The sequence below is a fragment of the Neolamprologus brichardi genome, chromosome 20, assembly GCF_056152115.1.
Source record: "Neolamprologus brichardi isolate AB-2024 chromosome 20, ASM5615211v1, whole genome shotgun sequence".
NCBI lineage: Eukaryota > Metazoa > Chordata > Actinopteri > Cichliformes > Cichlidae > Neolamprologus > Neolamprologus brichardi.
The window spans coordinates 23,804,482-23,819,440 of record NC_142123.1 but is presented as its reverse complement, the minus strand read 5'-3'; the positions used below and the strand labels follow the sequence as shown (position 1 = coordinate 23,819,440).

General features: G+C 38.8%; 1 protein-coding gene across 1 annotated transcript in view; it reads left to right on the top strand.

Annotated features, from left to right (window-relative positions):
- The window catches only part of LOC102786075 (cadherin-4-like), a 242,974-nt gene that overhangs the window by 89,784 nt on the left and 138,231 nt on the right, over nt 1-14,959 (top strand). Inside the window, exon 3 of the mRNA XM_006796486.3 lies at nt 12,799-12,822. Within this exon, the coding sequence (XP_006796549.2) occupies nt 12,799-12,822 (24 nt within the window). The remainder of the gene's footprint in view (nt 1-12,798; nt 12,823-14,959) is intronic.

Here is a 14,959-nt window from a genome sequence, read left to right as displayed (position 1 = left end):
CTCCAACTCTACATTTATCTCACTTTTCATTCCACTGGGCAAATATGTCTTAGTGTTCTTAACTTCCTGTCGTTTTGTTGTCCTCAAAGTGTTTTATTGCTGTTAACCATCCTACAGTCTATCTAATCTTTCTCTCTCATTCTTTGTCGCCTTGAGAGTGCTACAGTTCTCCCTGCAGAGGACAGCAGAGAGAGCAGATATTCTTCAATTACTCTGATAATATTTCCCTCTTCAACCTTGCACGCTGATTTTGGTTGCCTACCTGACAAAACATTGGTCTGGAAACGACAGCATTCCACAATCACAAAATGTGTTTCAAATTTGAAAATGTGTTTAAGGTTCAGTGGGATTCATTCACTTGAGTTGTTGTTTTGAGCTGTTGTCTGCTTGCCTCTTCCTTTCCAACTGACTAACCATTCCTTCTACACTAGATGATTTAAAGCTTCACTGGTAACATGATAGGCCCCAAGTGCATCTGGGCTCTAAATTCTGATTTTATTCTTCAGCATCAGTGTGTGATTGGATATGTTCATGTGAAGAAAAGAAACATAAATATGTTACCTTGCTATATGGAGATCACTGGTCTCTAAATAAGAAGGTAAGCTGGGCATCCTGAGCATGCTGTATTTTGAGCACTGCTAGGAAAATGTACATTTATTAGCATCGCAAAGTCAACATGACGTAAGTTAAGTTGCCGTTTGCAATGTGACTTTTTTTTTTCTGTCTTGAAGTTAAGAAGAGAATATAAACACCTTTGCTTTTGCAGTAATGAGTATCAACCAATGCTTCTTTTCCAATCAATAACCAGACATACAATAGTTGTACAATCTAGGAAAGCTATTTCAACTTCAAACTGCTGAATGACAGATCAAATTTAATACTGGAAGCTAGTATGGCTGGACCACTGGATTACCTTGACAGAGAAGACTGAAACCGTCTTATAAACAGCCAATAGACTGCAGCTAGAGGTGAGAGGAGAGCATCTTCCTCCAGCAACCTCACCAGACTCAAGCTTTAGGAGCTATCCTCAGTTCTGAATTAGACATTCAGGTTGCAGACAGTCTATAGCTCTTTCATTGGCCTTGAGGCTGTTGTGTGGCTGTTTTTCATGTTCTGCTCCAGTGCATCCACAAGTGGTTTATAGAGTCCCTGGCACAATGTTGAATAAAAGCATCAACTGCACTTTGTACATGCAATGTTTTGAAAGGCATCGTACTTCACTTTAACAGGAAATCTCTTCCTGTATTTTTTCGGGCCTGAAATAATAATACGTAGACTTTTTCCATTCATTGTCTCTTTGTATAACATGCCTCTATGTGAACATCACAATAATACTGGACATGCACTTATATTCTTCTACAGTGGTTCCTACAGTCTGAGGACTTGATGTTGTCATAATTTCTTTAACATTTGTTGCATCATGTTTGAACTTTGTTTTGGATGGTATAAGCGCAGTATTTATTTTAGCATTTATGTTGCTGCAGGGGGACCAGATGTGATGATAGAAATGTTTGCCCCTGGAAGTTACTGGTAGATTTTACAATCTATATGAGTTCACATGGACCCACCATCATTACATATAAACATTACATAAGCTTTTGGTTCCATTTAAAGTTGCACCAACCTCCTACGCTCCCACTTGTGCCTCTGTCACAGAGACTGCGGTGCTGCAGCCAGACTAATAAGTAAACAGCGTTTGGTGCCTATCTTTCTTATCTAGTAGAAATCATGTTTACTGAATGTCTCATAAAACCTTTTCAAGCCCCTGTCTTCTCTTCATCAAATGAGATTTACTCTTGTTTACCATTACTCTGACTTATTTGCATTCTTTGCCATCTTCAACAAAAGTAGATTTTCCTTTTACTGGTTATAGTTTTTAGTTCCTTTGGTTGTTCTAGTTAGGGTTGACATTGTGCAGTCAACGCTAACTTCATAATAAAAAAGATCAACTGATTTTCTTTTAGTAATGACATTTAGACTTTTCACAAATAACTTAAGTTCACCCTGTCTCAAGTGATGTGCTGTAGAAATGTGAAGCAAATAAAAACGAATTGAATTTTCTCAAGGAGGCTCATCTCTATCCACAAGTGGAACAAAGGACCTAACATCCAGTCTTATTATATTTAAAGTAATACAGAGTGCTATAACAGGATATATCTATATTTGATTCTGTTCATAGTTAATTATGCATAATCCTAATCAAGTGTGAATCTAATCAATAGAGTGAATGTGTAATGGAATTATTGTAACGCTTGAACTTTGGCCCTGAGATTTTGTGTGTGTTAAGATGAGAAGAGGAAGTGCAGCAGAGCACTGCAAAGACCAGTTGCAAGATACCGGAAAGCACTGAGTGTGCCAATAGAAGTGGAAAGTCCAGAGAGCAGTGTCAACAGGATGTGACTCGTGAAGCAAGCTATGTGTTTCCAGAAGGCAAGACAGAGAAACATGGCTGGACATGTTTACCACTTCTCTGCATTGCATTGCTTCCAGTGCAGTGTGTGGAATCCATACAGCTCCTTGAATTAATATCAACCCAAATTATACCATGTGCATGTGGGTGTATTGCACAATCAGTTCCAAAATTTAAAAAATGGAATAATTAAATAGACAAAGACAAAAATGTATTCATGCGTTATGTGATGACAGAAAATGATTTGATTGAATAGCTAATTCATTTAATTTATTTATTGTAAAACAAATATCAACATGCTCAGTTGATACTTATATATTTTGTATATTTGTATATTTGTATATTTTAGTAAGAGCCAGGCATTTGTATATATTACGCAAGGTATAGTTGAGCTCGAGGGAATGAGCACAACACTATGTAGTGGCCTTTTTGTATGAGATTTGCTGATTCATTGTGCTGTCATGCATAAAAAATTTTTAATAGAGGGCTACAGCAAAATTTGTATTCAACAGTATTCGGTTGTAATTTTTACTTGTTCCGTTTACTTAAGTGCTTTAGGTTTTTTATAATATGCACCCACAGTAACTGTTTCTGAAAATGTATGCACATATTTTCATCCTGTTAGTTGTTCTGGCAGTCAAACTAAAAGCATCAACCTTTATACTTCAATAACATTGATGTTTATTGCACTTTTAATGCATTATATTTAATTCCAAATGTTCCAAAGAAAGTATAAGTTCATGATGTCCTACAGCTATAAACTATGTGCGCTGAATGAATGAATGCAGAGATGCAGTCTACCCGAAGCCCATGTAATCTCTGTCTCATGCTGAGATGTAGTTTTTGTTATTTAGTCATTATTGTGAAGGGCCCCAGGGTTGCAAAACCCCACATTTTTTAAAATAAATGTGCATGAAACAGTAACTTAAAATGAAGTTAAGAATCCAACAATATACTTGTTAAAGAGGATATTGCATTTGATGTTAATTCAGTTCAGATAACAAAATGTTGAAACAATGGATTGCAGCTCTTAAGGTTTTATTCCACCGAGACTGACAATGTCTCCTCTTTTATCTTTTCAAACTAAGATATGTATAGCTGATTTACTTAAGTGCATCTGTTGTTGTAGCATCGCTCCTCTCATCCCTTCTTAAAAAGCAACTCCTCTGAAGCTTCTGATCAGAATTTGAACAAAAAGGTTATGAAAAAAAAAGTACCACATCTGGTCTTGGCCAGTATTTAGTTTGCGTTTTTTAATTTTACTTTTAAGGACAAGAAAATATTCTTTTGTTGTTGTTGCCATCTTTAGTTTCACTTTGAAGGCTTTTGTCATTGTGTGTGTGGGTGTCTCTCTATAAAGTGTGTTTTTATCTTGCGCATTTGCCTTTGTATGTCTGTGCGTTTATGCTGATTTTAAAGCACATGTCAATATTTTATTTCTTTCAGAACATTAAAAGGAGTGCTAGCTGGAAAATATCTGCTATTAAGTAGAGTGGACGCAAATAATATCTCTGATGGAGGACTGGCTGCTAAATTGATGAAAACTGTTCGAGAATGAGATTTTAGGTTGTAGTATTGTAACTGCTGAATACTGTAATCATGGATACTGTATCCTAAGCTGCACTGCTCATTATCATTTAAAAGATAAGAAAGATGTATGAAATAAAATAAGCGTTAGCATTGGTTTAGTGGACGTGACAAAATGGGTCGATTGGTGAACGAGTGTTTCCGTTTCTATGCTAGTCAGGTGGTTTCTTATTTAATTTTTCTGTTATAATATAAATCCCCTCCCCGTGTCTCCTCTTTCATTTTCTCACTCCAAGATGTAGAGTTTGCGTTGACATATATTATATGCAAAGCATTCATTTACATAATGCATTTTACTCCTAAATCCAGACTCTGTGCCAGATCACGCATAAGCTACCTGCCAAGAATGCATGCAGATAGGAAACAGTGAGAGAGAAAAAAGGTATTGTAGAGGAAAGCGTAAAGAAAATATACTCCAAACAAAGATAGGCCAAGGGCAGTATAAGGAGGGAAGCCAAATGAAAATGGGGGGCAGAAAGGTAAAATAAGAGAAATCTCTTGTGGAAAGCTGTGAGGGAGGTTAAAAAGGCAGAGGACACGAGGAGGACTGAAGGTGCCACTACTTTTCATCCACTGTCTGATCTGTGGGTGGCATTCATGACGGATGGAGAACCACTCTAACTGAAGGTCATATCCGAAGCCCTGCCATTTTGGACTGCCACTTTCACAGCGAAAAGGATAAGTAAAGCTCAGATTGTTGTGTATTCACCCCACTTTCTCTATAGCTGTGTCGATAGAGGAGGGAGAGACAGACAGATGAGGCATGTTGAAGAAATTGTAAGCTTTGAATGCCAAAAAATGATTCACAGTTGTCTAAGCAGGATTTATCTTATCATATCTCTCTCTGTCTTTTTTTTTCTTTGCAAAAGACATTCATACACTGCTGTTCTCAGACTAATATCCAATTTTAATAACAAAGATTTGATCCTCCTTGTTGCTATGTCTCCCATTTTTAATACACCACAACTGAGGTTTCAAATTGCAGATTTTTCTAAATGCATTCCTTTATTTAATGATTAGCCTTTCCACCAGATAGTTCTACAATACAATATCATGGACAGCTTTTGTTCATATCCAGCTAAGTAGGATTTTTGTTATCAGTGAGATTATTTCTACAAGAGAGACCATACCACGGTACCAATTACATAAGCATTTGTCATCAAATCGGATTCAGCCCAAATCGAGTGAAACAAATTCCTGGAGGGAAACAAACTACAGCAGACAGCATGTTTCTGAGTTTGCTTTTCCCAGATTGTCACAAGGCTTAAGGACAGCAGTCTGTCACGGCTCCAGCGTCCCTGCAGTCTGGCTCTGACGCAGAGCTATTCGTCTGGCGTTAGAACCATTGCTGGAGCTGGAAGTTCAGACCGGGTTGTTATCCCCCAGGCAGGGCAGAATGCTCATGGCCAGACGACCTCGCTGCCCAGCCTCTAATATCTGATCAAGAACCATCTGCTGAGGCTGCCAGAGCCCACACACTCCCCATACTCCTGACCTCTCCAAGGAAGGCCCGATGGGAAATCAAGCCATTAGTGGACTATTAGAATGATTTTGATGACCATTAGAAAAGAAATGTAGCACAACAAAATGCCATTTTCACACAAGGAATGGAACGTTTACTTTTTTGTTTATTAAGAAGGTAGCGTGATTCTGCTCTGCGGTTTCTTCTTACTCTTTCTGATTTCTTGTTCATTGTGAGAACATGAGCTTCAGTTCTGGTATTTCTTTATCAAAAGCGTCTCCAAAAAAGCAGTCTGAGCTGAAAAGAATGTGATTAAAAGAAAAAGAAAATGAAAATACAATATTTTTTGGGTAATTTTATTTTATGCTTTCTGATTATTCTTGTTGACAGATAAAAATGTTAGCACTCGGGCACAAAATAATGCAATTAGCTTTAAATCAGTTTTTAACTCTTCAAATACAGCCCGTTTTTACATTGAAGCTCAGCGGTGAAATGGTGACACAGTACTCAAAGAAAGTGTCCATGTTATACTGGCAGGATGTTTTGTGGATGTCGATATGACACGGACTCATATGAGAGAAAGCTTTTAAGTGCCAAAGAGAAGTATATAGAATGTGTCAAGAGTGCAGTTCACATGAAGTTTTAATGGCCTGCGTGAACAGTTCCTGTTCCTACAGTGTGTCGTGCAGCAACACTCGCCAGACCTTGATAACAGTTGGTTAATGGGTAATGTGCCACACAAGAGTGATGCTGCACTTTCTGTTTTCATTTTGTTGCTGTAGTGCAGTAATTAATCCAGCTGAACCCTTTGTGCTCACAAAATAAATGCTTTCCATTTTCATTAATAGACAACTCATTAGTACATAATGAGCAAGAAGGCAGCACTCCCCGCTCTCCCCGTGCAGTGTGTAGCACATGAGCATGCGCTGCACTCAGCTAATTAAAACCTAGGATTGTCTCCTTGTATTCTTCTCTATAAGAAAAAAAAAAGAAAAAAAGCACGAGCTTTTAAAGCATAAGTTAAATGAGTCATGGTATGCAAGCATTTTACACCCCAGAGGTAAAAAACATTATGCAAATCCTCAGTTGTGTGCTCTATAGTTTTATGTCTGAATAACATATTATGTATTGCAAATAGCAAGCTATTAATGAGAAAAAAATGCAGTTGCCTGTGGTTTCCATTTTTGAATGCAACTTGAAGCTAAGAAAAGATTTCGCTAATCGCATCCATACCTTTAAATCTCACAGACTTTAAGGTTAAGTCCTTCTTTCATCAATCAAAAGTTTGAATGTAATGATTAATGGCAGTGACAAGCTGCCTTTATCCTTGAGTGCCAGTGACTTTTCATCCAGACTGTAATTTGGGGCCTTCAGCCGTAGGTGACATCTTTCCTTTTTCTCCAATCACCTGTTGTCATGGGAAGAATAACAGTGGTTCTTTCTTTTTTTCCCCCCGCCATCCACTGTGGGAATAAAGGATGCAATTTCAAGGAAAACGACGTTGGTACTGAAATGGCCCTCGACAATGTCTCGATAAGGACTTTTAGGATCATAAAATCTCTACATCTATACGTGCTCTTGATATAATACAAACAATTCTGAGAACCAAGTCATAAAAATCGAAAACATTACCTGAATTAAATTTGTCCAATTCTCTCTTCAAGGGCATCTTCTCATTCACGTATTGGACCCCTTTCAAAGCTGCTGATATTTTTAGATTGCTTACTTTAACTCCCTTTATGACCACTTGCACTGTGAGCTCTGTGACGAGGAATGCCAACAGGAGCCCGCTAGTCATTTTTTTTGACAATCACTGAGTTATGTGCCACAAATCCCCTCCCTAGGGTGAGACTATTAATGTGGAGTACTACTGTAGAGTCCTAAAGTGACAGAGGGAGAACAGTAGGTGGAAACTACCTCAATTGTGTTGCATTCAAGATTGCCATCACGTGTACCAGTTTTTGAGCCAACTGGTACACACAGGAGTTTTTGAGCCACACAAACACAATCATCAGTCATCACCTGCTGCATCTGCCAGATTTTACTTCCTGTGACATTGTCCAATTCTCAAAGTATAAAATCAAATTCAAGAATCACCATTTTGACACACTGGAAGACTTACAGTTACAGAACAGGATGTGTAAGGAGCGATCTGTAAATCACACTAACACTATTGACCAGAGGTCCATTAGAAGAGAGGGGAGACAGACAAATTCTAATCAGAAAAGGGCTTTGATTTTTGTGGATCACACCTCATATCATTTTAAAGATTTGACATAAAAAATTGTTTTTACATGAAATATATGATCAATGATACTCCGTAAAATCATAAACATCATTAACATCCAGCTCAAAAATGACCAGCGTTACCATCTATCAGATATTGGTTTTTTTTCTTTCTAATTCTAACTGATGGACAATCACTGCCCGTGAGCGAACATGATTAAGAAATGAACAACGACACCATTAAATTTATCCTAATTACATTATACTGACAATATATCAATAGTGAGCAATCATCTCCAGGCTGAGCATGTGTTTCTAAAGTACTTTCTAGAAATCTGCATAGTCTGTTCATAGCTCACACACAGATAGAGACATGAGTATAATTGCACACGTGTATTCATATTCAAATCACCGCACATGCAGACTTGAATCACCTTCCAGTGAGGACGATGTTTTCATATGTCATGATGAGGCAATGATTTGCCGCGAAGAATCCTCGCTTCATGACGGGGAGACAAAATCGAACCCAATTTCTGTTTGTAATTAAAACCATTTCCACATTCGCCTCTTGGAAGGCCACAACATTCAGAGGTCAATAGCGGTCTAATTCAGTCATTCAGGGAGCTGTACTGTAGAACAGCAGCTTGCAGTTTCCTTAACATCCACATATTCTGAACATGCAAATATAGTATTAGTACAGTGACCTCCTGTTGTTTCATTTTAAATAATGTTGTCTCTAAAACTACTTTTACTGTGATTTTAAAACTAATTATACAATTCTTCTGTTTTGTGTTGATGTTCATATCATTTGTGTGCTGAGTTTAATGACCCAAGATCATCTGAGAATCTCTGAAGTCAGTCAGTCAGCAGTCTGAAAATAAACTTGTTTTCTCTTTATTCCCAAACAAAGCTTGAGTAAGAGTTTAGTTTGAAGTTGAACTGCTGCATTTGTGGTCCGACATTATAGAGCTAGACTTTCCATCACTCGAGGGTCACACAGTACTCGTGAATATAAGGTGGGAAACACATGTGCAGAAAGGCAGGTAAAATGTCCAAAACGCGCACACTTCAGCCCAGAGAGTTTGTAGCTACTCGTCACTGATGGTGATAAATCTCGCTATCATTATTAAATCCATCACACAATGTTTATGACTTCAGTCTAGTCTCCTGCAGGTATGCTATTTCATCTTGTAGACACGCAGTAAGGATAGAAAGAACAAGCTCATTGGTCACAAAGAGAGAAAGCGTTCTCAATCAAATAGGAGCTTACCTTGCAAATAAAGTTCTATATTTTGATGCTTCCATGTGACAGACGGTAAAAGATGTGCCAAACTATATAAAAATGTGCTGACAGAAAACAGACGCGGACTGTCATCTATGGTACAAAGTGTTAATCAACTTTTACAGCGTAACATATTTTGCAGTTTGGCAACTTTTGTGTTATTAGTCATCTGAGAGTTTTAAAGCACAAAGGTGCAGATCTACTTTGAGCCTCTTTTTGACGAATGTCTGTTGATGATTTCGTACGGGGAGTCAGCATCACCAGTGTTTCAAAAATTAACTTGTTCCTGCTGAATAGTGGCAGTTTTTTTTGGCAGATTAACATGTATCCTGTTGATATTGCTATATAGAAGCAATGCGGTTGAATTGCTGTCCTACAGCGGGAACATAACTATTTGTAATTTAAAATCGCTTTAAATACCACAACTGACTGCGAGCGGTCACCGAGTTGATCCTCGTCTTTGAAGCAACCATTTTAAAGTGAACAAGAACCCTGTGCATTGAACAAAAAGTTTATTGCACAAAGCTGCAATAATTTTGGTCGTGCTGTGGAGATTATTCTTGGAGAATTTTTTATATCAGGAAGGATCTCGTGTCACATGCTCAATTTTAAACCGACAGCTCTTCATTTTGTAAAGTTTTACTTCCACTCTTTTACTCTTTTGCACTATATTGGATAAACAGTAGTCTTCGGGCAGATAGATTTTATTTTAATGGCTACTGCATGTCATAAACATTTACACAGTGTTTGTAACGGGGCTCGATTAGATTAAAATCTTTAAAATGTAATATAGTCTTAGCTTTTCAACTTGCCCTCCTTTAAAATGAGAGAAATCATCTTGCATTTAAGTCTACTTAAAGTGTGCATAAATAATAAATTAACTTAGCATCAGTCTGCCTTTCTGTCACTTTCTTTCTCTATGCTTTTTTCTTTTGACACTAAGAAGGTAATTTTATGAAAGGCGGGGAGAAATGTTTGGGACATATTTATTTCCTTACGTGATGCGATTATTCTCACAATTTTGCTTTTAGTGTCCTCAGGCACGCTTTTAGGCACGGTTAACTTGACCGTGTTTAAATACATACTTGTGGAAAACCTGTATTGACATATTCCCTTTTTGCATAATACTCAAACCCACCGGAGTGTGCATTGGCACATAAAAAGCTATTCACATATCCGCTGCAAATTAGTCTCCAAATCCATATAAGCCACTGATAGCTGGGAAGAAATGCAGTAATCAATGACAGAGGTTTTTCTTTGCCTCCCTAAACAGCAGAGTTATTTATGTGTACTGACATCAATCAGCATGTCTCTGCTTCAAACCAGCAAGTTCTAGAGAGGGAAGAAGTGCTTTCTTTTAATGATTTATTATAGCCAATCTGGTGTGTGTTTATTATTTATCATTATTCAAACAATGTTAAGAGAGCATGTTACTACATTTCCTTCACATTTCTTTGCCGGTGCATTATATCAGTGTCGACAGAGAGAAAGTGGCGCACAGTGTAGCGTAATGCTGTTTGCTGCAGGTAACTATTTGCAGTGACAATTAATTAAAGCCAAATTAAACCCTTTTACATCAAAAATAAATCTGTTAAATTGCATTGTCTGTTTCTTCCCTCGTTGCCGCTTCTTTTCCTCAAAGCTGCATTTCGTCAACTGTAAACTGTCTCCCCGCTGTACTGTGCATTACTGTGAAAAGTCAACACAAATGTCAAACTAATGCAGTGGAGTATTATAGACTCCTGAAAAGATTTCAACAACAGCAGCTTTCTGCTGACCTTTTATTCTTACCATCAACTACGCCGAGAAATATTGTGGGGCTTTCAATAGCTTTGCATAATAGTTTTGATTTAGATTTGTGTGAAACAGTGTGTAAATTTGCTTATTGTGGTCTACATTCCGATGAACATTTGGACATCGTGACTGTTGATCTGCGGTATATACCACACACAAACACACACACACACACGCTATGGCTCTGTTCCATTTTTTTTTTAAAGTTGCATTTTATGGTATCACTCTTTGAATTATTTTCTCCCAGTCGGGCACATTAGCTAAAAGAAAGCAGGCAAAGAGTCCAGGTTTAAGTTTGTTTCTGTTGTTCTTTTGTTGAAGTCATTCTGTCTTTATTCTTCCCATTTTTTTAAAATCACATCTACTAGCGCAGACTTCAAGAAGACCTTTTTACAGCATAGAGTATGCTATCTTAAATGACACATGACTGAAAAACACTGGCAACTATTATGCAGTTTTTAAAGTCTAGTACTAGTAATCAACTTGTATTGATGGGGGACAGTAACAGTGTTTTCCTACTGTACGAACACTGATTAGTCACTTACTTGACTTACAGTATATCCCAGAATTGTTTGGAAAAAGCTGCTTGTAAGACCCTCTTACTACAAGCACTTAACGGGGCATTACTGTCTGACATACAGAAGTCTTTCTTTTACATAATAAATGAAAAAAAAAGTAGTATAAGAGCCAACGGATGTGACATGTTAGGCATTATTTTATCGGCTATGTCGCTGCCCTGAAGGTTTTAACAGTAGTGAGGGATTGTAAGCCTTTGGGCTGAAAAGGAAATGGACCAAGGATTTTTCTTTTAGCGATAAGGTTGACTGCACCGGGCTGCGAGAGTGCTTCACTGACTAATTATTTGAAGCCTCCTCTCAGATTAGGGTAGAAGTGCAGAGCTTATGGACAGTTGCATAGCAGACAATCAGACCATGTAATAACCAGAGGGCCAATATTTGCTCAAATCCACTGTAACACCTCGCAAAACAAAAGTGTGTAAAGCCCTAATGCTCAGTCCAATCCCACGGCACACTGCCTTGATAAACACCGACGCCACCTTCACAATGGACGCCATCTTTACTCTGGCAATTAGGCAGAGTTTTGGATTATCGCTTCCTCAGCCCAGCACACCACAAATCCTTCCGGATTCAATTATTCCCCTTCCACGTCTGCGGCCATTTGGGCTTTTTGGGCACATGGCCAGTAGAGGAAAGAATCTGAACTGCTCAAAGTAAAAAGTTAGAAAGAAAAAAGAACGTTCTTCTTCTTTTTTTTTTTTTTACTATGCCTATACTCCTGCAACTTTAACGAGTCTATTAAATTGAAATGAAACCTCGGGAACTTGCAAACACTATCCTGTTGAATATTTTATGAGAACAATAAGCTAAATTTACTGTGATCCTTTCCTTTCAATTTTTGTAAGTGTTCGGTGTTATCTGAAAAACATTGCACTACATCCTTCCCTCCAAGCTGCTGATGGTTTGATCCTCCCCCTGTAGGCCAGGAATGTCTCCAGTGGTTTCTGCATAAGAAACTAAAACGCTTACTGAAAGTATTTGATTTAGTCTGTGTTATTCTACTTATTCTACTTCAATTGAGTTGTTTTTGTGTGTTAGACAGCACACTCGGGGTAAATTGTGTACAAGATCAAGGGTTTCCAGGGTCAGGAGAGTTGCATCTTTGTAATTGAGGGCCTCTCTTCAATGTGTTAGATGCTTTTTTGTCTTCCACCTGGTGACTCTTTGTGGAGTACAGACATTTCACTCTAGTGCCTTTGTGTGTGTGTGTGTGTGTGTGTTGCCAGCACATCTACTACACAGTTTTCCTCATGGTAGCATGGATATTTCTCACAGGTCTCAAATAAAGGACCTCCTTTTTTTGTATATTACCCTACCTGACCCATCACACTGTTTATGTGTTTATGTGCTTTTCCCCCCTCATCAGTAAATGGCCAACTGTGGCTGTCACCTGCGTTTTATGTGTCTCTTACTCACAGCCTAACACTCTCCTCTGTCCTTCTCCTCTTTTTAATTACAGATACTACTGTCTCATCCCAGAAAGGTAAGACAGCATTTAATCAGTCACGTGTAGATTATCGCATATTTTCAGATGGGTTCCACGTGCTTGTGTTACTCCCGTGTGTGTTCCGAATTTTTGCTAATGAGATGACAAAACATTTCATGTTTTTTGTTAATGTTGATTTGAAATTGAGTCACTCGTTGGTTTTGTTGCACAACAATCTTTTTGATTACAAAGTCAATCACTCACACCCACTGACACCCGGACTAAATTACCTTGCGACTCTGCAAAGACAGGCAACCCACAGTCAGTTTTTATGCACTGTTTTTTGTAGGTCTTATGTTCAGATTAATCACAGTTCTGTTTAGACTCCTCCACACTTTCATGTGCATGCTAATAAGAGGTTGGAGGAGGTAACGGTTTTGCATAGTGGCTCTTCGGGGACAGACGGGAAGTTTAGTGCAGTTGTAGGAAAGTACCTGTAGGCTGTTTAGATTTTGTAAGATGATAGGGCCAGGCAGTCAAATTGTCTAAACAGCTCCAGGGGTCTTGTTCTGAGTGGCAGGTGTATGCACCAGGCAGTCCCAGCCCCTATACTCTTGCTAGAGATGATACAGTAATGGCAGAGGGTGTGTCACACTCGGTGATTGCAAAGAACGATCAGACAATCAGCCAGGAAAACTCCCTGCTGATTTTGTTGAAACTGTCTTTTATTCCCTGCTGTGCTTATAAGAATTTAGATATTCTTTTGTACAAGCTTTTACCAGAGCAGAACAGAACACAGATACAAATATTTTCATTGTCACCTGGATCTGATATAATGCGCATGTATATGTGAAAAACCTAAACAGCAGGAGGGTTTCTCTGGGAACATGGTGGTTTTTTTTGCCTTTTAAAGCTTTAGATCTGTTGAAGCCGCAAAAAGATACTGTTCATCTGCGTGACTGGGTACACACTGTATGCTCTCACTCACACACTGTTGTGAGCCTATGTATGTGATGACTATGTGGTGTACAATGCTGTCAGATTGGCCTATAAAGGTAAGTGATGCGGGTTGCCCGAGCCTCGCTGTCTGATGAATGTTGAAGGGGTGCAGAAGCTCGCGAGGTGTACATCATCCCTCCACAGCTGCACTCGCATACGTTTCTGAATGAAGTGGGGGGATAAATAAGGCCGCGCAACCCTGACAGTGAATGAATGCTTGCTTTTGTCAGCCCGTGTGTGTCCGTGCCTGTGTCTGACTTAGTTGTGTGCGTGTTTTTGTATGTCTTTCTTTTCTTTCACATCTTGTATGTCCAATTCAAATCTGTTTAGTTAGAAGCATCAACAAAAACAGCTTCTGTCTTTAAATCCCACACAATGAGAGTGTCACCTGGCTGTATTCATTAATATACTGTGAGTTATAGATGGCTATGCTGCTCTGACAGTGTCATCAGTGCTCAGCAGCCTTGAGGCAAAGATCATGTTCATATACCATGTGTTTGTATGAAAAGATGTGTATATGTTTGTGTGTGTGTGTGTGTGTGTGCGCCTCAGCACAAAAGATGAAAAAAGCTGGAGGTTTGTCCAGCAAACACAAACTAAGAGGCTACATTGTATTACACGTGTTAGACTGAAGGGCAGCACACAGTAGTTAGGTCCAGGTAGGATTCAAGCTACATTTGAATAACCTTTACTGTTGTTCCATACCAATGTGATTAGTGATTAATAAAGGCTCTTATATAAGTTGACCTTATTCTTCAGTTTTCTGTTTCTGTGGAACATCTCTGCTATCTGCACCTTTCATGACATCCTTTATCCAACACTTCTCCACCCCCTTACACTCCTCCTCCCTCTCTGCTGCCAAACGAAGTATATTTATGGCACCTGTGCTGGAAAAACAGTCTCCAGGAGACGTCCCACTAATTTCATTTTCAAAATGCCAGCAATAAATTTATCAAATGGGCTGAATCGAATCGGAGTCACACGCCGTGCCATCCGTCATGGGCTGTCCCTCAGGGGCCTGTGGGCGTACTTAAGCCGGCCAAAAACCTCCGCTGGCAGGAGAAACCAGATGAATATACTAGAGAAATATGCTGAGAACAAGAATGTGTGCGCATATCTTTATGCGCTTAGATCCATATGTGCAAGCATAAATTAGCTTGTCCCCACGCAGGGATGCATTTGTGTGCGCAGAGGT